Raw genomic sequence first — 27,822 nt, 5'->3', positions numbered from 1 at the left:
CTCTCACTCAGAGTAAGCATGATAAACATAGGTTGTTTTAAAATATTATAGTAATGGTTTATTGATAGGTAATTTGGTTAGTAGAGTTATAAATACAAAAAGGGAAAGGTTACCAGAAATAAAACATTATTTCTAACAAATCTTCAGGAAAATCTTGATTATTAAAATCCCCTTTATCTTACAAGTGTTGCATATACAGTTTTAGCTCTTCATAGCCCTCTACCAATAAGGCACCTGCAATAGTATTGCTACTGCAGCCTTAGAGAGCATTTCTTAGAGGTCTGTTGGTGCTTCTCCTGACAAAGTGCACTTTTTAATTTTTTCCCCCCGAGACAGAGTCTTGCTCTGTTGCCCAGAGTTGGAGTGCAATGGCACAATCTTGGCTCACTGCAACCTCTGCTCCTGGGTTCAAGCAATTCTGCTGCCTCAGCCTCCCGAGTAGCTGAGATTACAGGTACCCACGACCACGCCAGGCTAATTTTTGTATTTTCAGTAGAGACAGGGTTTCACCATGTTAGCCAGGCTGGTCTCGAACTCCTAACCTCGTGATCCGCCTGCCTTGGCCTCCCAATGTGCTGGGATTACAGGCGTGAGCCACCACTCCCAGCCAATAAAGCGTACTTAAAAAAAAAATTATTTTTAGTTTTTAAATTTGAGATGGAGTCTCACTCTGTCACCCACGCTGGAGTGCAGTGGCATAATCTCAGCTCACTGCAATCTCCGCCTCTTGGGTTCAAGCGATTCTCCTGCCTCAGCCTCCCAAGTAGCTGGGATTACAAGCATGCACCACCACACCCAGATAATTTTTGAATTTTTAGTAGAGACAGGGTTTTCTCATGTTGGCCACGCTAGTCTTGAACTCCTGGCCTCAAGTGAGCCACCCACCTTGGCCTCCCAAAGTATTGGGATTATAGGCATGAACCACCATGCCCAGCCCAAAGTGCACTTTTAGTCAAGACAAACAGTCACACATTTATATATATCCTAAAGTCCTAGTATAAAAACTGCGACTGAACTGATGGACTAGAATAAAAATAATAAATCCTTAGATCCATGCCAGCCTCTCACAAATTATCTGAATTTCATAAAAATATGAAGTGTTAACACAGAGATGGAATGGCAACTGACTTTATGAAAGCTCGCACATTGAAACTAAACAAAATCTCAAGCTGTGGTGTGGAGCCATTCTGTTACCAGGCAGCACCCCCTCACCATATAAATAGCAGCTAGCTACCAGTTTCTTAAAGCCAAACTAATGATGGTTTTGAAGATCAACCTTGTCTATTGCCCTACTCGTGACTCAAAATGGAAGACTTTTCCTGTCTCCTGACCCTTTTTCTTTTAGCTTATTTGAGAAGAGCCCTGAAATGAAAAAGGATCATTGAGTGAAATATAATCTCCTGGAGTATCATCTCCTTACTGTAGATACCCCTAACAACAACAGGAGGCTTTGATTCAGCCACATTCCAACAGAGGTTCTAAGTCAGTATCCTGTAAGGTTTCCATAGTCCTGGAAAACTTCACGCAAACTTCTTCTTGGTGGCTGTGAACCTCTCCATGTACTAAAAAACATGAAAGAATACATCAGGGGTATTTTGGCATGAGTAAATAAATAAAAGCCTATTTTTTTTTTTTTAATTTTGGTTTTTATTGCATGTGGTTTTTCATGTCCTACAAAATATAACTGCTCTAAATGCAAAATTAAGTACATAGTTTTGGCCGGGTGCAGTGGTTCACACTTGTAATCCCAACACTTTGGGAGGCCAAGGTAGATGGATCGCTTGAGCCTAGGAGTTTGAGACCAGCCTGGGCAATATGGTGAAATCCCATCTCTACCAAGAATAGAAAAATGAGGCATGGTAGCGCCTGTAGTCTCAGCTAATTGGGAGGTTGAGGTGGGAGGACCACTTGAGCTGAGATCCTGCCACTGCACTCAAGCCGGGTGACAGAGCGAGACCTTGCCTCCAAAAAAAAATAAAAATAAAGCACATAGGGCCAGACGCGGTGGCTTACACCTGTAATCCCAGGACCTTGGAGGCTGTGGCAGGCAGATCACTTGAGCTCAGGAGTTTGAGACCAGCTTGGCCAACAAGGTGAAACCCCATCTCTGCAAAAAATTAGCAAGGCATACTGGCATGCGATTGTGATCCCAGCTACTAAGGGGGCCGAGGGATAAGAATCGCTTGAGCCCAGGAGGTGGGGGCTGCGCCAGTGAGCTGAGATTGCACCACTGCACTCCAGCCTGGGCAACAGAGTGAGACCCTGTCTCACAAAATATATATGTGTGTGTGTGTGTGTGTGTGTGTGTGTATATATGCGTGTATATATGTGTGTGTATATATGTGTGTGTATATATATGTGTGTGTATATATATCTTTCAAAAGACAAAGATGAAGACAAAGATGCTTTACAATAAGCTGTCTCTAGAGAAAAAGTCATCTTGGTACAACACCATTCAGCCAATGCTTTGAATCTACTTCCAAAATGGGGAAGAACAAATCCTGTTGACATTAGCTATAAACATTTCTGTGGATTACTTCACCATTGTCTTCTCTGGGGTAGTGACTAGAAAGGCAGAAGTACATTAATTCATACCTTATCATAGCCTTCCAGTTCTCGAAGTTTCTTTATTTCAAAAAGATTGCCTTCCACAGCAAAGAGACAGATCTGGGAATCACTGAGGATGCTCTGGGGAAGCATGCTGAGCTCAAGACAATTCTCTTCCAGGCGAAGAATTTTAAGGCGAGGACAGCAAGATATCTTCACTGAGATCTGAGATATCTATTGAAAAACCACAAAAGAATAACAGGAAAAAGCACAAGCACTACACTGGTTACTTTTAGTACATTAAAACAAAACAAAAAATCTTTACTTATTTGTTCTAGTTTTCCCCGCTTTTACCGCCTCCATTTTCTCACTGCCTACTCACTCCAGAAGCCTCTGTTATCTAGCTTCTGTTACTACGCCCCCACTTAAAAAAAAAAAATGCTTTTATGAAGGTCGCCAGTGGCTTTTTGGGAACAAAATTTTCTGATGATAAAAGCACTGTATGTCCATTATAGAAAATTTGAGAATCACAGGTTTAAAGAAAAAAGTTGACCTGGAATCCACCACCCAGAAATAACCACCATAAACATTTTGGTACATTTACTGCCAATATTTTATGTGTACATAGATACTGACTATTTTACTACCAAATTCAAGGATCCATCGTCCTCAGTCCCTATTGCATTTAACTGTACTATCTATCCCTTCCTTAAAACCCCTTCTTTTTGTCCTTTTTGGTTTTTCTTCCTATCTTTTGGATTATTCCTTACTTCTCTTGTTTTTACGGGCATTTTTCAAGTAGCTGTCCCTAATACTTCATATGTCATCTTCTCTCTCAACTTTTCCTAGAAAGCTCATTCATTGAAGTCCATCACTTTTGTTATGACCTCAAGATCTGTATCTACACTCTTACGTTTATTCTGCTCCAATGCTTCCAACTTTCATTAAGGCATTTCCATTTACAAGATTCACCACAGACAACTTAGCATGTCCATTCTCAATAACACCACTGTTCCTTTAGGCCCTCAAGCTCAATACCAAGCAATTGTCTTTGACTCACCCCTTTTGCCATTTAAATACTAAAAGTCACCAAATTCTTTGATTCTGCCTAGTATCATCTCAGACCATCACTTATTAGAAATGATGGGAACTTTAGTAAGTTCAATAACTAGCAATGCAAGTTCTCAGACCTCATCCCAGACCTACTGGATCAGACACACTGACGGCAGGGGCTAATGATCTCTTTAAACAAGCTTTTCTGGTTATTCTGATGCATACTAAAGTCAGAGAACCACTGAATAAAGGTATTAGCAGAGGTGAATGTGGAGCAATCCTCGACTAATACTTGCTGCTTAACTGATTCAGTTTTTTCCCCCCCAAGAAGCTCTATAACATATAAGAATATCCACTTAAGGTAAAAAACATGAGGCCAATCCCTCAAAGACCGACTGAATTTCATCATGATGTAAAATCACTACAATCTAGAAAAGGAATAGCCATATGCAGCTAATTGCTACTTTAATGGATCATGCAGATCTAGAAATACAGACACTAACAACCTAAAGGCCATCCAGTCTCACAGTGTTGAGTGTTTCATCACTTGTGCCTTCATGCCTAGACAAGAATCTTTGGATTGGTTTTCCAGACAAATATTAGTTGAAAAGCTGCCAAAGTCATGGAAACAAATTTCAAATATTATAATTAAAGCTGTATAACAGTGAAATGGGCTATCTCCAGAAAGCCTATCACTTAATACTCTTCAGCAAAAACAGAAGACACACTTAACAAAGATGTCAAAACCCCCCACAAAATGAAAAAACTGAATTACCTCTGACACCTGACTCTGAGAACCTCAGTTTAGGCTTCATTTCCACCTTCTATCCCTGACATTGCTCCTGGCTAGCTGGTTTGGGGCATATTTGAGGAGGATCTGAAGAATTCTTCAAGATTGGTGAGACAGTAGTTTAACTTTTGAAATGATCTCTCCCTGTTACCTACCTCATCCTCCCGAAAACACCTATACAACTAACACATCCTGTGTCTCAACTAATTCCATGGCACTTTGGGCCTTGAAATTAGTTCAGCTTACAGAAGAAACCTCTCATCTAGCCTCTGATACTTAGCTCTATGATGGCAGCTTAGAGAGGTTAAGAGGTATCAGGAGACCATAAACCCACACATACGCTGTAGAGGAAAAAACCTTAAGCTCTAGACCTGATTCTGGTTAAGGTTGAGTTCGATGACTTGCAGCTCTCCCACTGTGTCAGGTATACTTCGAATCTGGTTCTTAGAGAGATCCACCACATCCAGGTGCCGTAGGCTACAAAGTTGGAGAGGTAATGCTCCCAGCTGGTTCCCAGAGAGGCTCAGGGTCTTGAGGGCAGAGAGTTGCCCAAAGGTAGACGGCAGCTCTCTAAGGTGATTGTTGTTCAGGCTTAGCGTCTCTAGTTTTTTCAGATTGCATATCTCATCAGGCAGAACAGCTGGCAAAGAAAATTTTTTTAAAACCTGAATCTGATAGAGCTGAAAACAACTTTGATGAAGTTTCTAAAGACTATATGGCAGGCTTTTTCGCCTCTTGTTAATATATGTAAAATTCCCACACGTGCCATTTTTAGGTACTGCATTTTACCAACATAGTCTTCAGAAGGTGAGGGTGCCATCAAAATTCAGGTGAGCATTTGTGTGTATAATGGACTCCTTTTGTAAAGGGGTCCAAGGCACAATTTGATGGCAATTTTGTGATATTTGGAAGATCCTTCCCTTCCCATCCATCCCCCATTCCAAGTTAGGTAGCTTTGTTTACATTACATCCCCAAAATGTTCTTCCCTTTCAAGTCCAAATTAACCCAGTAACAATCATTGTAACACCCAGGGAGGCTTATTTTAGATGTAATTACAAGAAGTAGAAAGAAGGTTTCAAGGATTCCGGCATTCTGCAACTTGAGCCCTCCTGCACGGTTTCATAACGAAAACAAAAATCAGCTTGTAACAGGAAACCACCCCTGGTAACAGCTTATCACTAGCAAAACCCCGAGCCATACTCAGTTTGTTGTTGTTCAGGGAGAGGCTCTTCAGTAGAGTGAACTTTCCTATCAGCAAAGGCGGTAGGCTCTCGATCTTGTTGTTGGACAAGTCGATGGTCCTGAGATTGCTCGTGAGCTTCTGCAAGTCTGCGGGGAACTGGAGAAAGGAGTTCACAGCGTGGAGAATCCCGCACCGACTAAGTTCGCCGCCCCCGCCGTCCCTCTCCCTTTAAGTTCCCTGGTCGTGTCCCTCCCATTCTCACCTCGGTCAGCCCTCGGTCCTTAAGCTGAAAGACACCAGTTTTCTGCGCCGTTTCCACATGAGCGCGGAGCGCACTGTTTCCCATCCTAGCGTCGCGGCTCAAGTCCCTGCGGGAAGGAAGCGCAGCTGTCACCGCCCAGTCCACCCGGTCGGCCTCCCGGCTGGGTCTCCTGCCCCAGCTCTCATCTCCCGCCGATCCCTGGCTCCTGGGGCCCGACCAAGAGCGGCAAGGAAGAAACGGAAGAACAGACAGCCCAACCACCAAGCCCTGCCGCCTTTGCAACTCTGCGGAGGCCAGGCGCCTCTGGGAGCCTACGGAAGATCACGGAACCCCGGACTCGCCTCCCACCGCTCAGCTGCGGGATGGCTCAGCAGATGAAGACCCAGGACCCGCAATAGCCGGGATGCGCTCCCCGGCTTAGCCCCGGGCGGGACCGCCCTGTGACGTCATCGAGCCGCGCCGTGCGTTCGCCCTGCGTTCCAGCTCACGGTTGGCGCCTTCGCGGGAGGTGAGGCCGAGCCATGGCCGCTGCCAACCCCTGGGACCCGGCGTCCGCACCTAACGGCGCTGGGCTAGTGCTAGGCCACTTCATAGCTTCCGGGATGGTCAATCAGGTGCGTAGGGGCGGCGGTGGCGTCATCAAAGGGGTGCCCACGGTGGCAACAGAATATGGCTGTGAGTTGGTGCTGCTGGCTGTGGGAGTGGTGAGGGTCGTGGTTGGGGTCTGTACTGTAGTAATAGAGCCCCTTCCAGGCAACAGCCGCGACCGTTCTGCCGTGGGTGCTTGGAAAACGGGGATCTGAGTAGATGGTGTTTAGGGTAGACTGTGTTTTGAGTGTCTGTAGGCTAAATTTGTCCCCGGCCCGTTTGTAGGAGAGTAGACTGCTGTTACTGGCCTTTTTTTCATCTAGTGATACTGCCTCTAGACTGTAGTGTAAGGCGGGGATGGGAAATACTGATCATTATGTCCCCTCGCGGAACAAGCATTCCCAACAACGCTCGTTTATGGGAAGTATTGAATCGTATTTGGGGCGGGAGGTGCTGGGTATAGAAGGCGCTAGAAGCTCTTTTTTGTTTGTTTATTTATTTATTTATTTATTTATTTGAGACAGTCTCGCTCTGTCGCCCAGGCTGGAGTGCAGTGGCACGGTCTCGGCTCACTGCAACCTCCGCCTCCCGGGTTCAAGCGATTCTCTTGCCTCAGTCTAGTAGGTGGGACTACAGGCGTGTACCGCCACGCCCAGCTAATTTTTTTTTTTTTTTTTTTTTAATGTTTAGTAGAGACGGGTTTTACCGTGTTAGCCAGGATGGTCTCGATCTCTTGACTTCGTGATCCACCCGCCTCGGCCTCCCAAAGTGCTGGGATTACAGGCTTGAGTCACCGTGCCAGGCCTTGGCATCTTTACAGGCCAAAAAAAAAAAAAAAGTATTGGCTAAAAAGATAAGACCTTGGAACGTGAATGGAGGAAGAGATTAATTTTGAGAAGGAGAGAAAAGAGACATTAACTTAAGGAGTCACAAAGTGGCAGTTTTAGGTTGGGCAAGAGGAGCATGTCGGGGGAAGGAGCCAATAGAGGGAGAAATTGAACATGTGAGGAAATAATGGAATGCAAGTGACAGAAGGGCATGGGGAAAGTGGGATCAAGGGCATTGAGAAAAATGGGGAAAGAAATTTTGATATACAGAGGAAGTTGAGGAATTTCACTAAAAAGAAAACAGAAAAGTTAAACTGATCTGTAAAAATTAGCACCATATTAGCCAGCGTGGTGGCGTGCACCTGTGGTCCCAGCTACTCCCAGGACCACATGGGTCCCGGAGGCTCAGATGGGAAGATGGCTTGAGCTCAGCAGATGGAGGTTACAGTGAGACGCGATTGGGCCACTCCACTTAGCCTGGGCGACAGAGTGAGACCTTGTCTCAGAAAAAAAAAAACAAAAAAACATTACAAACATGATGGAAGATTTACAGAAAATATATAACTTTTAATAGTTAGAAGAGCCATTAGAGACTCTAATACCTTACAGTATTTTTTAATTTAAGAAACTAAGGCTTAGACCAAGAAACTTGCCCATGGTCACTAGACTGTTGAAGGAGAATTAGATCTTAGCACTCTCCCTTTTGACACAATGTGTCCTCTCAAGATGAACTGTTATAAGAAGCTGTGATACTGTCTTGAAAGATTTTAAGCTTTTGTTGAACATCCATTGTCTGGGTGATCGGGAGATTCAGGTGGTCCTAGTTGACTACATTTCCCAGGAGTGGCCACAGCCCTCTACAGTTTAATCCTTCCTTCTCTCCTGTGTTTTCTTTTTCTTTTCTTTTCTTTATTTTTTTTTTTGAGATGGAGTCTCCCTCTGTTGCCCAGGCTGGAGTGCAGTGGTGTGATCTTGGTTCACTGTACCCTCCGCCACCTGGGTTCAAGCAATTCTCGTGCTCCAGAGTAGCTGGGACTACAGGCACCTGCCATCATGCCTGCTAATTTTCATATTTTCAGTAGAGATGGGGTTTCACCATTTTGGCTAGGCTAGTCTCAAACTCCTGACCTCAGGTGATCCACCTGTCTTGGCCTCCCAAAGTATTTGGATTACAGGCGTGAGCCACTGAGCCCAGCCTTTTTCTTATCAGGTTACCTAGTACTCTCACTTGTATTGTCCAGTTCTCCTGTCGCAAAATAGTTTGGCAAACTCATAATAGAAAACATTTTTGAGGGCTCACGCCTGTAATCCCAACACTTTGGGAGGCCAAGGCGGGTTGATCACCTGAGGTCAGGAGATTGAGACCATCCTGGCCAACATGGTGAAACCCAGTCTCTACTAAAAATACAAAAATTAGCCAGGTATGGTGGTAGGTGCCTGTAATACCAGCTACTCAGGAAGCTGAGACATGAGAATCGCTTGAGCCCTGGAGGTGGAGGTTGCAGTGAGCAAAGATCATGCCACTGCACTCCAGCCCGGGTGACACAGTAAGACCCTGTCTCAAACAAAAACAAAAACCCCCAACGTTTGGTACTTGGTATCCCTCTAAAGAGCATTGGTAGGAAATACAAATGCCTAAACCAAAGGAGTGAGGCACTGGTGAGAGAATTTTAGGCATTGATGGGTGAACTCTCTTTTGGGGGTGGTGGTTGTCTTCGTGGTGTCCACTGTCTCTCAAGTAACATTAATTAGGCAGTTACTGGTTTTACCTACAGTTAACATGTCCCACTCCATAGCTCCTTAAGACCTTACTACACAGCTAGTCCCAGTGAGGGAGCTATTTACAGACTTGTAGGTTGGTTTTACTTTAAGCAAACTTTATACATAAAAACCTTTATCTTTTTTTTTTTTTTTCCTGAGACAGAGTCTTGCTCTGTTGCCCAGACTGGAGTATAGTGGCACAGACTGGAGTATAGTGGCACAATCTCGGCTCACTGCAACCTCCACCTCCTGGGTTCAAGCAATTATCCTGCCTCAGCTTCCTGAGTAGCTGAGATTACAGGCACGCACCACCACGCCCGGCTAATTTTTTTAATTTTTAGTAGAGACGGGGTTTCACCATGTTGGTCAGGCTGGTCTCAAACTCCTGACCTCAAATGATCCACCCGCCTCGGCCTCCCAAAGTGCTGGGATTACAGGCATGAGCCACCACACCCAGCCAAAAACCTTTTCCTGTTAGAAAGATTTAGCACTGATTCTTTCAAAATGATTTGTCACATCATCCCTTTAAACAGCCCATCCCTTTAATGCAAATCATTTTTTGTGCATTAAAAATTAAGACGGCCGGGCGCGGTGGCTCAAGCCTGTAATCCCAGCACTTTGGGAGGCCGAGACGGGCGGATCACGAGGTCAGAAGATCGAGACCATCCTGGCTAACATGGTGAAACCCCGTCTCTACTAAAAAATACAAAAAACTAGCCAGGCGAGGTGGCGGGCGCCTGTAGTCCCAGCTACTCGGGAGGCTGAGGCAGGAGAATGGCGTAAATCCGGGAGGCGGAGCTTGCAGTGAGGTGAGATCCGGCCACTGCACTCCAGCCCGGGCGACAGAGCGAGACTCCGTCTCAAAAAAAAAAAAAAAAAAAAAAAAAAAATTAAGACTACTGAATTCCTGCTGGCAAGAATTTTTTAAAAATTCAGTGATTCCTAAAATTGGTATTTGATACAACTCTTCTAGAAAACATAACTTGTTTGAAGTTTTGTTTCAGTCCGTTAGAGAGTGATTTGGTGAAAGAAAGGTAGGACTGTCTGTAGGATAATGGGGTATTGCTTTAGTTTATTCCCCTAGGGACTGCTTTAATGGCCTTACATTCTAGATATTTTTCCAGCAAGTGTGAGTGAGTCATGGAGTCTTGACCAAAGCTTGGTCATTGCTTATTGGCAATTAATAAGATCAGGGTCTGGATCTACCAAAAAAAAAAAAAAAAAAAAACACAGAATCTACTAATTCTACTTTCTTAACCTGTGTCCTACTCTCCTCTACACCTGCTCTCCCATTTGAGAGCCCCTGCTCTTAAATTCTCTGCTATACTAACCTCCCTTTTAGTGTCTCTCAGCTAGAATTCAGTATGAAAAGGAAGGGATAGGAAAAAGAAGAAAGGGTGCCCACAAATTACAAACTTATACATACATATATGGTATATAATATTACCAGGATTTTTATATTAAGTGTAAAGGTTCTGGATTTCAGCTTCTTCTTGTGCCTAGCCACGGAATAAACAGAAATACCCTGAATAGACTCCTTTTTCTCAGGATGCTTTCATTTTCAGGGTACTTTTGCCCTCTGGGGCATGTAATAGCAATATATAATAACAATAGCTAAAGGAAAAGACTTTTCTATATTCTTTTTTTTTTTTTGAGACGGAGTCTCGCTCTGTCACCCAGGCTGGAGTGCAGTGAGCGATCTCGGCTCACTGCAAGCTCCGCCTCCCGGGTTTACGCCATTCTCCTGCCTCAGCCTCCCGAGTAGCTGGGACTACAGGCGCCCGCCATCTCGCCCGGCTAATTTTTTTTTGTATTTTTTTAGTAGAGACGGGGTTTCACCGTGTTAGCCAGGATGGTCTCGATCTCCTGACCTCGTGATCCACCCGTCTCGGCCTCCCAAAGTGCTGGGATTACAGGCTTGAGCCACCGCGCCCGGCCTTTCTATATTCTTGAATCCCTGATTTTTTTTCTTTTTTTTTTTAAATGTGTTAAACTAAGTCTCAGTCCTCAAATAGTTATACTTTCTATTTGTTATAGAAAATAAGCCTCCACCTCCCTAAGTGCAGGGATTACAGGTGAGAGCCACTGCACCTGACCATCTTTCTTTCTTCTCTCCTTTTTTGTTATCTGCTTCTTAAACATTCTTATTTTTCCTCTGGTTTCTCTTGCATGTTCTTAGCTAAGCACCGTTACTCTATTGTTGAACCCGACAGTTTACTAGTTTGCCAGATATACAACTAAGATTTGTGTATAAGCATGGAGAGAGGGAGATATACCAGGGAACAAGTTGATTACAATGTGATACATTGTAGAAAATGTTTTACGCTCCTTTACCTCCTGAGAGAGAAAAAAGGGCCAGCTCATATGATGGAAAGACAGTGGATTAGATGTGTTCTCACTTCCACCCTTGCACACATTGGCAGTGTGAAGTTGGAGTAATACTTTCCTGTTCCTCAATTTTGCCATCAGTAAAATATCTTGTGTTATCTACTTCAGCGAATGGCATAACTCTGTCCAGTCACGTGAAGCAGAATCCTTGGAGTATTAACTGGATTTTATCCCTTATTCACCATATCAACTAAGATTTGTCAATTCCATCTTTGCAGGAACTCCTTCTTTTCTTCCTTTCCTTTTTAACTATTATTGACCTAGTCCACATTCTCATCCTCACCTGGAATACTGTAGCAGCTACCTGTTGAAAATATCCAGTCTCTCTAGTCCATTGCTCCACTAGTGTTGTTTATGTTAGCTAGTTACCAGGGTTTTCCTTCTTTTTTTTTTTATTGTGGTAAAATACATATAACATATAACATAAAATTTACCATTTTAACTATCTTAAAATGTACAATTCAGTGGCATTTACTATACTCAATATTGTGCAATTATTTTCAAAAACATTTTTATCAGTCCAGATGTAAACCCTGTATTATTCCCTATTCCCTCCTCCCTCTTCAGTAGTGTTTTTATTTTGTTTGTTTTGTGGGTGTATTTTTTTTTTTTTTTTTTGAGAGAGTCTCGCTCTGTCGTCCAGGCTGGAGTGCAGTGGCGCACTCACGGCTCACTGCAGCCTCGGCCTCCTGGCCTCAAGTGATCCTCCCACGTCAGCCTCCCTAGTAGCTGGGACTACAGGCATATGTCATCATGCCTGGCTAATTTTTGTATTTTTAGTAGAGACAGGGTTTCACCATATTGGCCAGGCCAGTCTCCAACTCCTGATCTCAGGTGATCTACCCACCTCCGCCTCCCAAAGTGCTAGGATTACAGGTGTGAGCCACCACACCCAGCCAGTTTTATTTTTCATACTACCCCAGTTAAATATCCCCCACCTTCCCCGCCACCGCTGAGACAGGGTCTCACCCTGTTGCCCAGGCTGGAGTTGCAGTAGCATGATCACAGCTTACTGTATCCTCAATCTCCCAGGCTCAAGGGATCTTCCCACCCCAGCCTCCCAAGTAGTTGGGACTATAGGCACACGTTACCATGCCTGGCTTTTTTTTTTTTTTTTTTTTTGAGACAGTCTCACTCTGTCACCAGGCTGGAGTGCAATGTGGCATGATCTCGGCTCACTGCAACCTCCGCCTCCTGGGTTCAAGCGATTCTCCTGCCTCAGCCTTCCGAGTAGCTGGGACTAAAGGTGTGCCACCATACCCAGCTAATTTTTATATTTTTTAGTAGAGATGGAGTTTCACCATGTTGGCCATGACCATCTCGATCTCCTGACCTCGTGATCTGCCCCCCTCAGCCTCCCAAAGTGCTGGAATTACGGCCGTGAGCCACCATGCCCGGCTGCCTGGCTAATTTTTTTTAAATTTTTTATAGAGACAGGGTCTCCCTGTGTTGTGCAGGCTGGTCTCAAACTCCTGGGCTCAAGCAGTTATTCTGCTTTAGCCTCCCAGAGTGCTGGGATTACATACATGTGTGAGCCATCATGCCAGCCTGTATTTCTAAATAAGTATTATGTATGATTTTATTACTTCTTTACCAGAAAATGTTCAGTTGCTCCCATTTTCTGCAGTATGATTGTTGAGCATAGCACTCAGGATCATCTGTGATTATGTGGAGACTATGTTTTCAGCTACCTCTTACCCTGTTTTCACATATATGCTAACACTGGTGGTTACTGAACATTTATAAGGTTTTTGATCTTTCTATCTAGAATACATTTTTCTTGCCATACATTATGAGCCTCGTGAGGGTGGAGAGCTTGTTTCATATTTGAATATTTCATTGCCTAACTCAGTGTTCATAAAATTGGTTATTTTATGGACAGTAAACTTTTACTATGAAGACCAGAGAGTAAATATATAAGGCTTTGTGGGCCATATGGTTGCAACTACACAACTAGGTGGTTGTATAAAGGCAGCCAGAGATAGCATGTAAATGGATGAGACAAGTCACTTTCCAATAAAACTTTATTTCTAGACCACGAAACGTGAATTTCATATCATTTTCTTTGTTTTTTTTTTTTAGACGGAGTTTTGTTCTGTCGCCCAGGCTGGAGTACAATGGCGCAATCTTGGCTCACTGCAACCTCCGCCTCCCAGGTTCAAGCAGTTCTCCTGCCTCAGCCTCCCAAAGTAGCTGGATTACAGGTGCCCACCACCACGCCCGGCTAATTTTTTTTGTTTATTTTTTTTGAATAGAGACAGAGTTTCACCATGTTGGCCAGGCTGGTCTCAAACTCCTGATCTCAGGTAATCTGCTTGCCATGGCCTCCCAAAGTGTTGGGATTACAGCCATGAACTATCACGCCCAGCCTTTTTTTTTTTTTTTTTTTTTGAGATAGGGTCTCACTCTGTCGCCCAGACTAGAGTTCAGTGGCAATCTCAGCTCACCACAATCTCTGTCTCCTAGGCTCAAGCAATTCTCCTGCCTCAGCCTCCCGAGTAGCTGGGATTACAGGTGTGCACCACTATTGCCTGACTAATTTTTGTATTTTTAGTAGAGATGGGGTTTCACTATGTTGGCCAGGCTGGTCTTGAACTCCTGACCTCAAATGATCCACCCACCTCAGCCTCCCAAAGTGCTGGGATTACAGGCATGAGCCACTGTGCCCAGGCTGTTATAAAATATTGTCTTTGATTTTCTTTTTCCCAACAATTTGAATATATAAAAATCATGCCTGGCTGTAATGGGCTGCATTTATTTCATGGACTATAGTTTTCCAATCCCTGGCCTATCTGATCTCTAAAATTCTTTGGCCTGGGCACGGTGGCTCACGCCTGTAATCCAAGCACTCTAGGAGGCTGAGGCGGGTGGATCACCTGAGGTCAGCAGTTGTAGACCAGCCAGGCCAACATGGTGAAACCCCTACTGTACTAAAAGTACAAAAAAAAAAAAAAAATAGCTGGGCATGGTGGTGATAATCCCATGGTAGCTGGGAAGCTACTTGGAAAGCTGTAATCCCAGCTACTTGGGAAGCTAAAGCAGGAGAATCAATTGAATCCAAGAGGCAGAGGTTGCAGTGAGTGGAGATCATGCCATTGCACTCCAGCCTGGGTGACAAGAACAAACCCACTGGGTGACTCACGCCTGTAATCCCAGCACTTTGGGAGGCCTAGGTGGGCAGGTCACAAGGTCAGGAGATTGAGACCATCCTGGCTAACACAGTGAAACCCCGTCTCTACTAAAAAATACAAAAAAAAATTTAGCCGGGCATGCTGGCAGGCGCTTGTAGTCCCAGCAACTCAGGAGGCTGAGGCAGGAGAATGGCCTGAACCCGGGAGGCGGAGCTTGCAGTGAGCTGAGATCGCACCACTGCACTCCAGCCTGGGTGACAGAGCGAGACTCCATCCAAAAAAAAATATATATATATATTATATATATATATTCTTTGCTGTGCTAGCATTGTAGAAAATGTGATGATAGAGAAAATTATGGATGAAGTCTAGGGATGCACAAGATAATACTCAATTCTGAGATAATGTGCATGGACTCATGGAATGAAAGGATAAAAAAGAAGGGGTGGCCGGGCGCGGTGGCTCAAGCCTGTAATCCCAGCACTTTGGGAGGCCGAGACGGGCGGATCACGAGGTCAGGAGATCGAGACCATCCTGGCTAACACGGTGAAACCCCGTCTCTACTAAAAATACAAAAACTAGCCGGGCGAGGTGGCGGGCGCCTGTAGTCCCAGCTACTCGGGAGGCTGAGGCAGGAGAATGGCGTAAACCCGGGAGGCGGAGCTTGCAGTGAGCTGAGATCTGGCCACTGCACTCCAGTCTGGGCGACAGAGCGAGACTCCGCCTCAAAAAAAAAAAAGAAGGGGTAACCTTTTTGAAAGAATAATTATGCCTGGATACAAATAATCCTTTAACTGAAAGATAAGAATGTGAATATACACAGTATGAATGACTTGTAGCCAACTGAGGTCATTTAGCGAATCAGATAAATGATTCCATGAAGGGGAAAAGTATTTGATTTCAACCCCAGAAGCTCAGAGAGACTGGGCCTGAGTCATTTGGAAAGATAGAGGTGATTCTCCAACAACTTTAGTCTTAGAATCCTTTGATAAACTATCAGTAATACAAATCTATTTTGTATGATACCTTAGGAAATAATACAAAGGGAGTGTGTTGTTTGTTTCTCTTTTTTTTTTAATATTTGAGCAAATGATTTGTGATGGTGAAGGTTCTAAAACAAGAATTACACATTGCTACTGTTTTACTTTGCACTTCAAAGGCAGTGTTGGACATAATATATTCTCATATTTTAGACTATAAGCATGCTATTCCAATGTACATAGAAACTTTTTGTGACATTCTGCTACTTTCCTTGTTCGTTTACCAATAGGAGATGTTAAACATGTCTAAGAAAACAGCTTCTTGTTTTGTGAACTTCACCAGACTACAGCAGATCACAGACATTGAAGCTGAAATCTACCAGGTAAATCATGTTGAGCTTTTCACTTTCTTTTTTTTTTTTTTTTGAGACAGAGTCTCACTCTGTCACCCAGGCTGGAGGCTGGAGTGCAGTGGCACGAGCTCGGCTCACTCCTAGCTCCGCCTCCCAGGTTCACACCATTCTCCTGCCTCAGCCTCCTGAGTAGCCTGAGTAGCTGGCACTACAGGCGCCCACTACCCCCACTGGCTAATTTTTTGTATTTTTAGTAGAGACGGGGTTTCATTGTGTTAGCCAGGATGGTCTCGATCTCCTGACCTTGTGATCCGCCTGCCTTGGCCTCCCAAAGTGCTGGGATTACAGGTGTGAGTCACCGCGCCCAGACTGAACTTTTCTCTTTGTACTTCTAGTATAGGAAAACAAAAACAAAAGCTGGCCAGGTGTAGTGGCTCACACCTATAATCCTCGCACTTTGGGAGGCCAAGGTGGGAGGACTGCTTGAGCCCAGGAGTTTGAGACCCTGTATGGGCAACATAGGGAGATCTCGTCTCTACAGAAAAATTTAAAAAGTAACCAGATATGGTGGCACACACCTGTAGTCCCAGCTACTTGGGAGGCTGAGGTGGGAGGATCACTTGAGCCTAGGAGGTCGAGGCTGCAGTGAGCCATGTTTGTGCCACTGTACTCCAACCTGGGTGACAGACGGAGACCCAATCTCAAAAACAAAATGTGATCCTCCCATCTCAGCCTCCCAAGTAGCTGAGACTACAGGTGCGCACCACCACACCCAGCTAATTTTTTATTTTTAGTAGAGATGGGGTTTCACCATGTTGGCCAGGCTGGTCTCGAACTCCTGACCTCAGGTGATCCACCCACCTCGGCCTCCCAAAGTGCTGGGATTACAGGAGTGAGTCACCGTGCCTGGCCCCGGATACTCTCTGATTGAGCTAAATGTTACCTTTGTTCCTTATGTAGAAAAACCTGGAAATTGAACTCTTGAAACTAGAAAAAGATACAGCAGATGTTGTTCATCCTTTCTTTTTGGGTAAGTGGTTTGGTTTTAGTTAAGTGGATAATCACTGGAATTTCAGCTTTTTCTTGGATTACTGTAATAAGCACCAGTCAGTCAAATTATGATGCACTGTCGTTTTTCCAGGTGTTGTTCCAAAGCTAATGAAGTCGTCTATTTCTATGCTGAAATAGAAGTTCTGTTGGCTTGAGTAGTACAAACAGCATGAAAAGTGACTAAATTGGCTCTTCAAAGTCAGGAGAACTTGAAAGAAAAGTCTGAGGAACTTTCAGATTAAAGGAGACTAAAGGGACATGACAACTAAAGCACTGTACGATCATGGATTGATTTTTTTTTTTAATGAGATGGGGTCTTCCTATGTTGCCTAGGGTAGTCTTGAATGGCACAAGCAATCCTCCCAAATCAGCCTCCCAAGTAGCTGGGATCACAGGTGCTTACCACCATGGCTGGCAATGTATTGAATATTTGACGAGAAAGTTTTCTTGTGGCCAGGTGTGGAGAGTCACGCCTGTAAACCCAGCACTTTGGGAGGCCAAGGTGGGTGGATTGCTTAAGCCCGGGAGTTCAAGATCAGCCTGGGCAACATGGTGAAACCCTGTCTCTACAAAAAATACAAAAACTAGCCAGTCATTGTAGCGTGTACCTGAAGTACCAGTTACATGAAAGTCTGAGGCAGGAGGATTGTTTGAGCCTGGGAGGTCGAGGCTGCAATGAGTTGTGATCATAGCACTTCGCTCCAGCGTGGGTGAGAGTGAGACCCTGTCTCAAAAATTAAAATTCTTTTTGCTGTAAAGGACATTATCGGGATACTTAGTGATGTTTAAATATGGGCTGTATTAAATATTGGTAGTATTGTATCAATGTTAAATTTTTGAATTTGATAATGTGCTGTAGTTATATATAGGAGAATGTTCCTGTTCTTGGGAAATACATGCTAACGTTTCACAGGGAAAAAATATCTGTCTGCAGCTTACTCTCAAATGGATCAGCAAAAATAGAGAGAGAGAGTGTGTGTGTGCGTAGAGAGAGAAGGACGATAAAAAGAAAATGTAGCCAAATGTTAACAATCAGTGAATATAAATAAAATGTATATGTGAGTTCACCGATTTTTTTGAAACTTTTCTGCAAATCTGAATTTTTTCAAAATAAGAATTTTAAAGAAAGGTCAATTGGCAGCCATTAACTGAATGGGGAAAATAATGAGATAATCAGAAATAGCTTGTAAGATGACTTTAAGAGTGTCACCCTGTCACCCAGGCTGAAGTACAGGTCACTGTAACTTTAACACCTGGTTTCAACTGATTCTCTCAAGTAGCTAGGACTACTGGCATGTGCCACCATGCCCAGCTAATTTTTTTTTTTCTTCAATTTTTTTGTAGAGATGAGGTTTTACTGTGTTGCCCAGGCTGGTCTCAAACCCCTGGCCTCAGTTCTCCCAGTTCAGTCTCCCAAAACACTGCAATTACAGGTATGAGCTAGTGCACCAGCTAAGGTGACTCTTTTTCGATGGTCTTTTATAGACTTATTAGAGTCAGAGATAGGAAAAAAAAAAACTTTGTGTTAAGAATACAGCTCTGGCTATAAGAACTGAATAAGAGGTAGAGATGAGAAACACAGAGAAAGAATTTAGCACTAGATTTGGTTATCACTAGGAAAATAGATAATAGAAATATATTACATATACAAAAACCAACTAAAAGAAAATTGTTGAAAATGAAATTGGTATTGGTATTAGATAGCAAAGAGGAGACAGGAGGGTAATGATGGGATGAATTTTTGACATTGGTGGTGTTAAACCAAGGCAAAGAAGAAATTATTAGTGATTCTGTTATTTGTCCTATTGCTAACTGTAATTACTGTTTTTAATTTGTATAGCTCAGAAGTGTCATACTCTGCAAAGCATGAATAATCATTTGGAAGCAGTGCTGAAAGAGAAGAGATCCCTTAGGCAAAGACTGTTGAAACCCATGTGCCAGGAAAACTTACCTATTGAAGCTGTTTATCACAGGTTAGACTAAAAAGTAGAAATTAACAGTTACACCTGTTTTCTCAGTTTACTTTTTGTTTTGCAGTTACTTTGCAGCAGAATTCATAAAACAATTAGTGATTCTATTTGTTAACATTATTAATGTTGATATATTAAACCAGAAAGAAAATCGTTGCTTTTAGACCACTATACCTATGGCAAAAAGAAAGAACTTGGCCATCGTGTTTTGGGAATTACAAATTATGACTTTAGTGAAAGAAATTCGATCCATAACATGTAACAAAAATTGTATGTAAGTAAATTCATTGTTGTAAAGTAAAGTCATTGTTGAGTTAATGTTGCCTATATGTAAAAATTCTATTGTGGGCGTTTTAACTGGGGCAGATGAAAACACTATCAACTAAGGGAGGAAAAAACCTGGATTCTGTTCTCATCTCTACTGTTTATATGCCTCAAAGCCTTGAGCAAATGATTTAAATTTTTCACTTGGTTTCCCAATAAATAGAATGGAGATGACTTCTATTGCCCTCTTCCTCACAGTATTACAAGTATCAAATTGAAGATGTAGATTATGACTAATGATAAATACCAGCCTGGGCAACATGGTATTTTTTAGAATATTTTTTAGAAAGTGGGTATTTGTAGAACCCACTTCTACAAAAAAAAAGAAAAACAAAAATGAGCAAAGCATGATGGCACACACCTGTATTCCTAGCTACCTGGGAGGCTGAGCTGGGAGGATGACCTGAGTCCAGAAGGTCAACTCTGCAGTGAGCTGTGATTGCACCAGCCTGGGTAACAGAGTGAGACTCTGTCTCAAATAAATAAGAAACAAGCATCTGGGGATCTCATTGCTAACTTTCTCCACCAGTGCCTCACTAGCTTAAGCAAATCAGTATCTTCTCTTAAGTGTCAGATTTTTTATTTTGTAGGAAAACAGTAGATACACAAAAACTTATTCTTCCAAAACAACAAAACAAGGCTGGGCACAGTGGCTCACGCCTGTAATCCCAACACTTTGGGAGGCCGAGGTGGGCTGATCACTTGAGAGACCAGGAGTTCGAGACCAGCCTGGCCAACATGATGAAACCCTGTCTCTACCAAAAAATACAAAATATGCTGGGCATGGTGGCACATGCCTGTAATACCAGCTACTGGTGAGGCTGAGGCAGGAAAATCACATGAACCCAGGAGGCAGAGGTTGCAGTGAGCTGAGATTCTGCCACTGCACTCCAGCCTGGGCAACAGAGTGAGACTCTGTCTCAAAACAAAAAACAAAACAAAACCTCTTTCATGTGGCTATATTCAGTATCTCTTTAGTACATTATCATTACCCTTAGCGTATATATTGTACTACATCTAAGAAATGGGCAATGATTTGAAAGAGTTTTTGCAAATGCAGAGACTCAAAGTAGCTTTCTATGTAGGCTATTTCAATGAAGTACATTTATCCTTATTGTCTTCATTCTTCACAGAGAATGAGTAGATTGAAATGGAATGAGGCCGGGCATCATAGCTCATGCCTGTAATCCTAATAATTTGGGAGGCCAAGATGGGTGGATCACTTGAGGCCACGACTTTGAGATCAGCCTGGCCAACATGACAAAACCCTGTCTCTACTAAAAATACAAAAAGTAACTGAGTGCAGTGGTGTAATCTCAGCTACTCAGGAGGCTGAGGTGCAAGAATCGCTTGAACCCAGGAGGTGGAGGTTACAGTGAGCCGAGATTGTGCCACTGCATTCCAGCCTGGGCAACAGAGTGAGACTCTGTCTCAAAAAGAAAGAAATGGGGCCGGGCGAGGTGACTCATGCCTGTAATCCCAGCACTTTGGGAGGCCAAGGCGGGCGGATCATGAGGTCAGGAGATCGAGACCATCCTGGCCAACATAATGAACCCCGTCTTTGCTAAAAATACAAAAATTAGCTGGCCATAGTGGCATGTGCCTCTAATCCCAGCTACTCAGGAGGCTGAGGCAGGAGAATTGCTTGAACCCAGGAGGCGGAGTTTGCAGTGAGCTGAGATTGCGCCACTGCACTCCAGCCTGGTGACATAGTGAGACTCCATCTCAAAAAAAAAAAAAAAAAAAGGAAAAAGGAAACAGAATGGGGTTTTTTAATCTAGGGAAATTCCTTTACTTTTTTTTTTTTTTTTTTTTTTGAGACGGAGTCTCGCTCTGTGGCCCGGGGTGGAGTGCAATGGCCGGATCTCAGCTCACTGCAAGCTCCGCCTCCCGGGTTCACGCCATTCTCCTGTCTCAGCTGCCCGAGTAGCTGGGACTACAGGCGCCCGCCACCTCACCCGGCTAGTTTTTTGTATTTTTTAGTAGAGACGGGGTTTCACCATGTTAGCCAAGATGGTCTCGATTTCCTAACCTCGTGATCCGCCCACCTTGGCCTCCCAAAGTGCTGGGATTATAGGCTTGAGCCACCGTGCCCTGCCGGAAATTCCTTTACTTATATGAGAAAATGATTATGATTAACATTGAGGTTTCTTTAACATTAAGTTGGATTCCACATATGAGTACTGTTGTCTCTTTCCATTTTTTTATTGGATGACAGGTTGCTTAAAGTGAAAGAGAAGGACCTTTTTTAAATCACTAATATTTCTATGAATGCAGAAAGGTTGTTATTGGCTCTTTAGGTTGATTGTAATTCTTATCTCAAATTAAAAGTCCTGATTAAAGGAAAAGAAAAAGAACGCAAAACATTTAAACTTAAAAAAATGGTTGACTTTTTTCTTTCTCTTTCAGATATATGGTACATTTGCTGGAATTGGCTGTGACTTTCATTGAGAGATTAGAAACCCACCTTGAAACAATTAGAAATATTCCTCATTTAGCTGCAAACCTAAAGAAAATGGTGAGTATTAATATAACTATCTTTAGTTATTTGATACTAGAATCTTAGAGGTATGCTCTCCCAGTTTAGCTTTTTAATAGCTAATATTACGAGCTAGTTATTTTTTAAATCAAGAAGTGTTTTCTTGGCCAGGCATGGTGGCTCACGCCTGTAATCCCTGCACTTTGGGAGGCCGCGACTTTGGATTACTTGAAGTCAGGAGTTGGAGACCAGCCTGGCCAACATGGCGAAACTCCATCTCTACTGAAAATACCAAAATTAGCTGGGCGTGGTGGTGCGCGCCTGTAATTCCAGCCACCCAGGAGGCTGAGGCAGGAGAATTGCTTGAAACTGGGAGGCAGAGGTTGTAGTGAGCCGAGATCATGCCACTGCACTCCATCCTGGGCAACAGAACAAGACTCCATTTCCAAAAAAAAAAAAAAAAAAGAAGTGTTTATTTATTTAGACCTTGGATTTAGCATTTTCTTTTTCATATAATTTTTCTTTAGAAGCCAGTTTAAATTCTTTTATTCCAACATTTAATAAACATGTGTTGCCTTCATTGTGCTGTGGCTATGCTACATGTATTGTGAAAGATAGATATGACCAAACCCTGCCTTCAAATTCTCAATGTTTGATGAGACAGCTATAAAATATGTATTTTCTACTTTATAGGATTGTATTTGCATAATCGATGCAGCAGAGAATTATAAAGAGATGCCATCTATTGAGCATAGAAAAGGGAGGAATTACTTCCAGTTTAGGAGGATTCTGAGTAGGACAGGGGTAGGAAGACTTCAATTAAGTTTTTGTTTTGTTTTTTAAATAGAGATGAGTTCTCACTATGTTGCCTAGGCTGGTCTTGAACTCCTAAGCTCAAGTGAGGCACCTGCCTCAGCCTCTCAAAGTGCTGAGATCACAGGCATGAGCCACCACGTCCAGCTTCAATAAAGATTTATTTAGGTGTTAGCAGTACGCCGAATCTTTTTTTTTTTTTTTCTGAGATGGAGTTTCACTCTTGTTACCCAGGCTGGAGTGCAATGGCATAATCTCGGCTCACTGCAACCTCCGCCTCTTGGGTTCAAGCGATTCTCCTGCCTCAGCCTCCCAAGTAGCTGGGATTACAGGCGCCCGCCACCACGCCCTGCTAATAGTTTATATTTTTAGTAGAGACAGGGTTTTACCATGTTGGCCAGGCTGGTCTCCAACTCCTGACCTCAGGTGATCCACCTACCTCAGCCTCCCAAAGTGTTGGGATTAAAGGCCTGAGCCACTGCGCTTGCCAAAGTAAGCTGAATCTTAATGAACAGTTGAAATTTGGACATGCATCAGAAAGAATAGGTTGGCCAAAAGGAGCAATGTGAGGAAAGACATATAAGCTAAGTCAAAGAACCCAGGTAGTATGGGGGAAAAGTGATACTCCACTTTGGCTGGTGCCTAAAGGTATTGAGGAGATTAGCTCAGGGTTAGTTTATGCAGTGCCTTAAAAACCAGACTAAGAATCTTAGACTTTACTGTCTGAGTATTGGGGAGCCATTGAATATATGTGTGTGTGTGTCTGTGTGTGTGTGGTGTGTGTGTGTGTGTCTGTGTGTGTGTGTTTTCTTTTTTTAGTGAAGGGTGCGGAGGAGTGACTTGATTAGAACTGTGCCTTAATCATGGAGAAAATATTGGATAGAGCAGACTGAGCCTTGCTACTCCTAAGTATTGGCAGAGAGTATCAGCATCACTTGGAAGCTTGTTTTAAATACAAAACTACAGACATCATGCACCTTAGACCTTCAGAATCAGAATCTATGTTTTAACAAGTTCCTCAGGTGATTCTTGTGCACATTAAAGTTCGATCAGCTCAGGCCAGGCACGGTGGCTCACGCCTGTAATCCCAGCACTTTGGGAGGCTGAGGTGGGCGAATCACAAGGTCAGGAGATCGAGACCATCCTGGCCAACATGGTGAAACCCCATCTCTACTAAAAATACAAAAATTAACAGGGTGTGGTGGCGCACGCCTGTAGTCCCAGCTACTCGAGGGGCCGAGGCAAGAGAATCGCTTGAACCTGGGAGACAGGTTGCAGTGAGCCGAGATCGCGACACTGCACTCCAGCCTAGTGACAGAAAGAGACCCCGTCTCAAAAAAAAAGTTTGATCAGCTCTGGGTTAGAAGACTAGGCAGAGAAACCAAAGGCAGAAAAACCTGGAGACTAATTTACAGTCATTCAGATAAAAGATTTAAAGCGTAGAAATACAGATGATAATTTTTTTAGATTTTGGAGGTCAAATTTTTAGAACTTGGCTATGAATTAGACAAGGGACACATCAAAGATAATGAAGTTTCTAGTCTGGGTGACTTGAAGGTAAGTAGGATCAAGTGTGGGTTAAAGAAGTTTGTTTTTTGACACATCTTGCACATGTAGTAAATGGTCAATCATTGTTGAACTGTAGTTAAACTGAGTTTGAGATATTGAAGGTACATCCAGATAGAGATTACCAATAGTCTTAAATGTGGGCCTGAATTTTAGGAGCTTGAATTTTAGGAAGGAGGTTAGGTTTAGCAATATAAATTGAGGGTCATCTGCATTGAGTGATTATTGAAGACAAAAGAGGTGAACTCACAAAGAGTAGGTTTGTACTATAAAGTGGGAAGGCATAGTTTTAAGGAACTTTTGAAGTAAGGGGCTGGAAAAAGATCAGGTGTTAACCTTTGGTATCAATTATTCATGATATAATGAATTAATAAGAGACATAATTTCTCCTGTTTCCCTTTTCAAATGTTACAGAACCAGGCTTTAGCAAAGATGGATATATTGGTGACTGAGACAGAAGAACTGGCAGAGAATATACTCAAGTGGCGTAAACAACAAAATGAAGTTTCGTCTTGTATCCCCAAAATATTAGCTGAAGAAAGTTATCTTTATAAACATGATATTATAATGCCTCCTTTACCTTTTACTTCTAAAGTTCATGTCCAAACTATTAATGCCAAGTAGTCATCAACTTCATTTTTGCTTAATTATGTGTAGTCATATGAAGTCTATTTCTAGTTGACTGTAACATGGGTATTAATAGTCTTTGCTGCTAGTAATACTGAAAGAACCTGCTTTATGTTGGAGTATCAAGATCTCAGGTTAATTAAGACCAAACTGACTTTTCCTTTGTTTTTCGTATATTTTTATTCTACCTTTCAGTAAAACTAGAGAAGATAAAAAATAGCCATGACAATTTATTAACATAAGTGAATTAACCATTTCTCAGGCAGAAAATTCTCTTTTTTAAAAAAATGTGTGTTTATGGTCTGGTGTGGTGGCTCACACCTGTAGTCCTAACGCTTCGGGAGGCTGAGGCGGGCAGATCGCTTCAACCCAGGAGTTCAAGACCAGCCTGGGTAACATGGTGAAAGCCCGTATCTACAAAATATACAAAAAATTAGCCGACCATGGTGGTGCATGCCTGTAGTCCCAGCTATTCAGGAGGCTGAGGTAAGAGGATCACCTAAGCCTGGGAGGTCAAGGTTGCAATAAGCCATGATCACACCACTGTGCTACAGCCTGGACCACACATTTCAAAAAAAAAAAGTGTGTTTCTGGCCAAGCACGGTGGCTCATGCCTGTACTTTGGGAGGCCTAGGTGGGCAGATCACGAGGTCAGGGGTTCAAGACCAGCCTGGCCACCATGGCGAAACAACTGTCTCTACAAAAAATACAAAAATTAGGCTGGGCGCAGTGGCTCACGCCTGTAATCCCAACACTCTGGGAGGCCAACCCAGGTGGGTGGATCACCTGAGGTCAGGAGTTTGAGACCAGCCTGGACAACATGGTGAAACCCCATCTCTAGTAGAAATATAAAAAATTAGCCAGGCATGGTGGTGGATGCCTGTAATCCCAGCCACTTGGGAGGCTGAGGCAGAAGAATCACTTGAACCCAGGAGGCAGAGGTTACAGTAAGCCGAGATTGTGCCACTGCACTCCAGCCTGGGCGACAGAGCAAGACTCCATCTCCAAAAAAAAAAAACAAAACAAAAATTCGCCAGGCATGGTGGCATGTGCCTGTAATCCCAGCTACTCAGGAGGCTGAGGCAGGAGAATCACTTGAGCCCAGGAGATAGAGGTTGCAGTGCACCCAGATCGTGCCACCACACTCCAGCCTGGGCAACAGAGTAAGACTCTGTCTTCAAAAAAAAAAGGTGTTTCTGAATTAGAAGAGTCTTCTTGAATCTGAAAATGTCTATGGTGATTATTCCTATGGGAATGTCACTAAGTATGCAGAAAAGAGTAACAGAGCCAGCCTGACTTATCCTTTGAAAGGCCTGATGATAAGGTTCGTCCTTGGCTGTTGCATCTGGGAACTTAGATATCAGGTGTCTTGGTCTGTTCTGCTGTCATAACAGAATTACACAAACTATTTTATAACGAATAGAAGTTTATTTGGTTGATGGGTGTGGAGGCTAGGCAGTCCAAGAACATGGCGCCAGCATCTAGCGAGGGTCTTGCCATGGCAGAAGGCGTCATATGGCAAGTGAGCATGAGAAAGATATATGGGTCTAAACTTAGCCTTTTATCATGAGCCCACTCCCGAGATAGCAGCACTAATTCACTAATGAGGGCAAAGCCCTCCTTACCTAATCATTTGTTAAAGGTCTCATAACACTTTTACAATGTCAATTAAATTTCCAACACTTGAACTTGGGGGACATATTTAAACCTTAACAGGAAGGCTCCACTCACTGAAAAGAGTGGTTCATGGTAACTAACCTGTTTGTACAATGTGGTGTGTGCTGAACACCTGCTTTCTTCCTGGGAGTCTAGAATTTTGGTACGTGGTAGGTAGAAGGTACCTACGTGACCAGCCCCCAGTAAAAACCCCGGGCACTGTATCTCTAACAAGCTTCCCTGGTAAACATTTCTCACATGTTGTCACAATTCAGTTGCTGGTGGAATGAAACAACACATGTGTGACTCCACTGTTAGGGGACTCTGGGAACTTGTACCTGGTTTCCCCCAGACTTGGCCTCTACCTCTTCTCTTTGCTGTTTTGCTTCATATGCTTTTGCTGTAATAAATCATACCTGTGTGATGATATGCTGAATCTTGTGAATTCTAGCAAATCATGGAACCTGGAGGTAGTCTTGGAGACCCTGGCACACAAAGCAGTTCCTGAGTGTTCACTGGCAGCTGTAGAAATAGGCAAAGAAGAAACAACAAAGAAAAGGGCACATTGTGGTATAACTTTGGAGGTTTACCTTGCAAAATGCTCAGATATTTTACCTATCTGAGGTTATTGTGCATATAATAGAGAGTGATATACTAACAACTGCCTCAGGATATACTCTTTTTAATCAGTATTGTAACTATCCTTGGCTTATTTTACTTTTAGACTTGGGGTTCTGTTTTGCTATAAAACGTGTACATCAGTTTTGTTTTTTGTTTTTTTCTTTTCGAAGACAGGATCTCACTCTGTCACCCAGGTTGCCGAGAGTGCTGAGAGTGTGGTATGGCCTGATCTTGGCTCACTGCAGCCTTGACCTCTCAGGCTTAAGTGATCCTCCCACCTCAGCCTCCCAAGTAGTTGGAACTATAGGCACGTGCCACCATGCCTGGCTAATTTTTGTATTTTCTGTAGAGACAGGGTTTTGTCATGTTGTCGAGGCTGGTCTCGAACTACTGGGTTCAAACGATCCTCCCACCTCAGCCTCCCAAAGTGCTGGGAGTACAGGTGTTAGCCACCATGCCTGGCCTCATTGCACTCCTTAACACAAGAAGACTTCAACAATGATGAGTAAAATAGTTGTTTATAAGGAAGCAGGATCATTACCAAAATAAATCCGGCTAAAACAACAGGAATCGTGTTTTAAAGCCTACTTTGCTAATATTTACTAGTAGGATAAGAGTGGTAATATCTCAAACATTACATAGGCATAGCCTTTAGTTGTATTTCATCAAAAATCTGTTCATACCCCATGTTGGTTTCAAAACATACTATGCTTTTTCTTGATGTTATTTTCTATATTCATTTGTGTGTGTGTGTGTGTATGTCATAAATATTGATATGCCTGGTTGTTTATTTTTGTTTTCTATTATGCCTTTTTCAAAATATAAAAATAAATCTGTAATTTCTAACTAAAA

General features: G+C 43.1%; 2 protein-coding genes across 8 annotated transcripts; one reads left to right on the top strand and one right to left on the bottom strand.

Annotated features, from left to right (window-relative positions):
* Nucleotides 1–32: 32 nt before the first annotated feature.
* Nucleotides 33–6,304, bottom strand: LRRC57 (leucine rich repeat containing 57). Its single transcript, XM_033190409.1, has 6 exons — nucleotides 6,178–6,304; nucleotides 5,837–5,942; nucleotides 5,592–5,730; nucleotides 4,762–5,030; nucleotides 2,596–2,781; nucleotides 33–1,562 (listed from the first exon to the last, which is right to left on the bottom strand). The coding sequence occupies exons 2-6, from the start codon at nucleotides 5,918–5,920 to the stop codon at nucleotides 1,521–1,523; spliced, it is 720 nt and encodes a 239-aa protein (XP_033046300.1). The 5' UTR covers nucleotides 5,921–5,942; nucleotides 6,178–6,304; the 3' UTR covers nucleotides 33–1,520.
* Nucleotides 6,212–27,822, top strand: HAUS2 (HAUS augmin like complex subunit 2). 7 transcript variants are annotated; one of them, XM_033190412.1, is made up of 6 exons: nucleotides 6,212–6,344; nucleotides 15,802–15,894; nucleotides 16,825–16,894; nucleotides 18,755–18,887; nucleotides 21,618–21,726; nucleotides 24,481–27,822. In XM_033190412.1, exons 2-6 carry the CDS (start codon nucleotides 15,805–15,807, stop codon nucleotides 24,688–24,690), a joined length of 612 nt encoding a protein of 203 aa, XP_033046303.1. In that variant the 5' UTR covers nucleotides 6,212–6,344; nucleotides 15,802–15,804; the 3' UTR covers nucleotides 24,691–27,822. The 7 variants fall into 7 exon arrangements, with proteins under 7 accessions (XP_033046303.1, XP_033046305.1, XP_033046308.1 ...); XM_033190411.1 differs by having other exon boundaries at nucleotides 6,295–6,450; XM_033190414.1 differs by lacking the exon at nucleotides 16,825–16,894 and having other exon boundaries at nucleotides 24,481–24,949.

The sequence above is a fragment of the Trachypithecus francoisi genome, unplaced genomic scaffold, assembly GCF_009764315.1.
Source record: "Trachypithecus francoisi isolate TF-2019V2 unplaced genomic scaffold, Tfra_2.0 Lachesis_group3, whole genome shotgun sequence".
Lineage (NCBI taxonomy): Eukaryota > Metazoa > Chordata > Mammalia > Primates > Cercopithecidae > Trachypithecus > Trachypithecus francoisi.
Note: the sequence above shows the minus strand (reverse complement) of the source record. Positions and strands in the feature narration are given on the sequence as shown.

What these genes read in the sequence shown, in the direction of transcription:
- LRRC57 (XM_033190409.1), bottom strand. Translation starts at nt 5,920, where the DNA reads ATGGGAAACAGTGCGCTCCGCGCTCATGTGGAAACGGCGCAGAAAACT. An exon ending in AGGACCGAGGGCTGACCGAG is followed by an intron (nt 5,731 to 5,836) that starts GTGAGAATGGGA and finishes TCCTTTCTCCAG; the next exon opens with TTCCCCGCAGACTTGCAGAA. An exon ending in CCTGAACAACAACAAACTGA is followed by an intron (nt 5,031 to 5,591) that starts GTATGGCTCGGG and finishes TTTCTTTGCCAG; the next exon opens with CTGTTCTGCCTGATGAGATA.
- HAUS2 (XM_033190411.1), top strand. Translation starts at nt 6,358, where the DNA reads ATGGCCGCTGCCAACCCCTGGGACCCGGCGTCCGCACCTAACGGCGCT. An exon ending in TTGAAGCTGAAATCTACCAG is followed by an intron (nt 15,895 to 16,824) that starts GTAAATCATGTT and finishes TTCCTTATGTAG; the next exon opens with AAAAACCTGGAAATTGAACT. An exon ending in CTGCAAACCTAAAGAAAATG is followed by an intron (nt 21,727 to 24,480) that starts GTGAGTATTAAT and finishes CAAATGTTACAG; the next exon opens with AACCAGGCTTTAGCAAAGAT.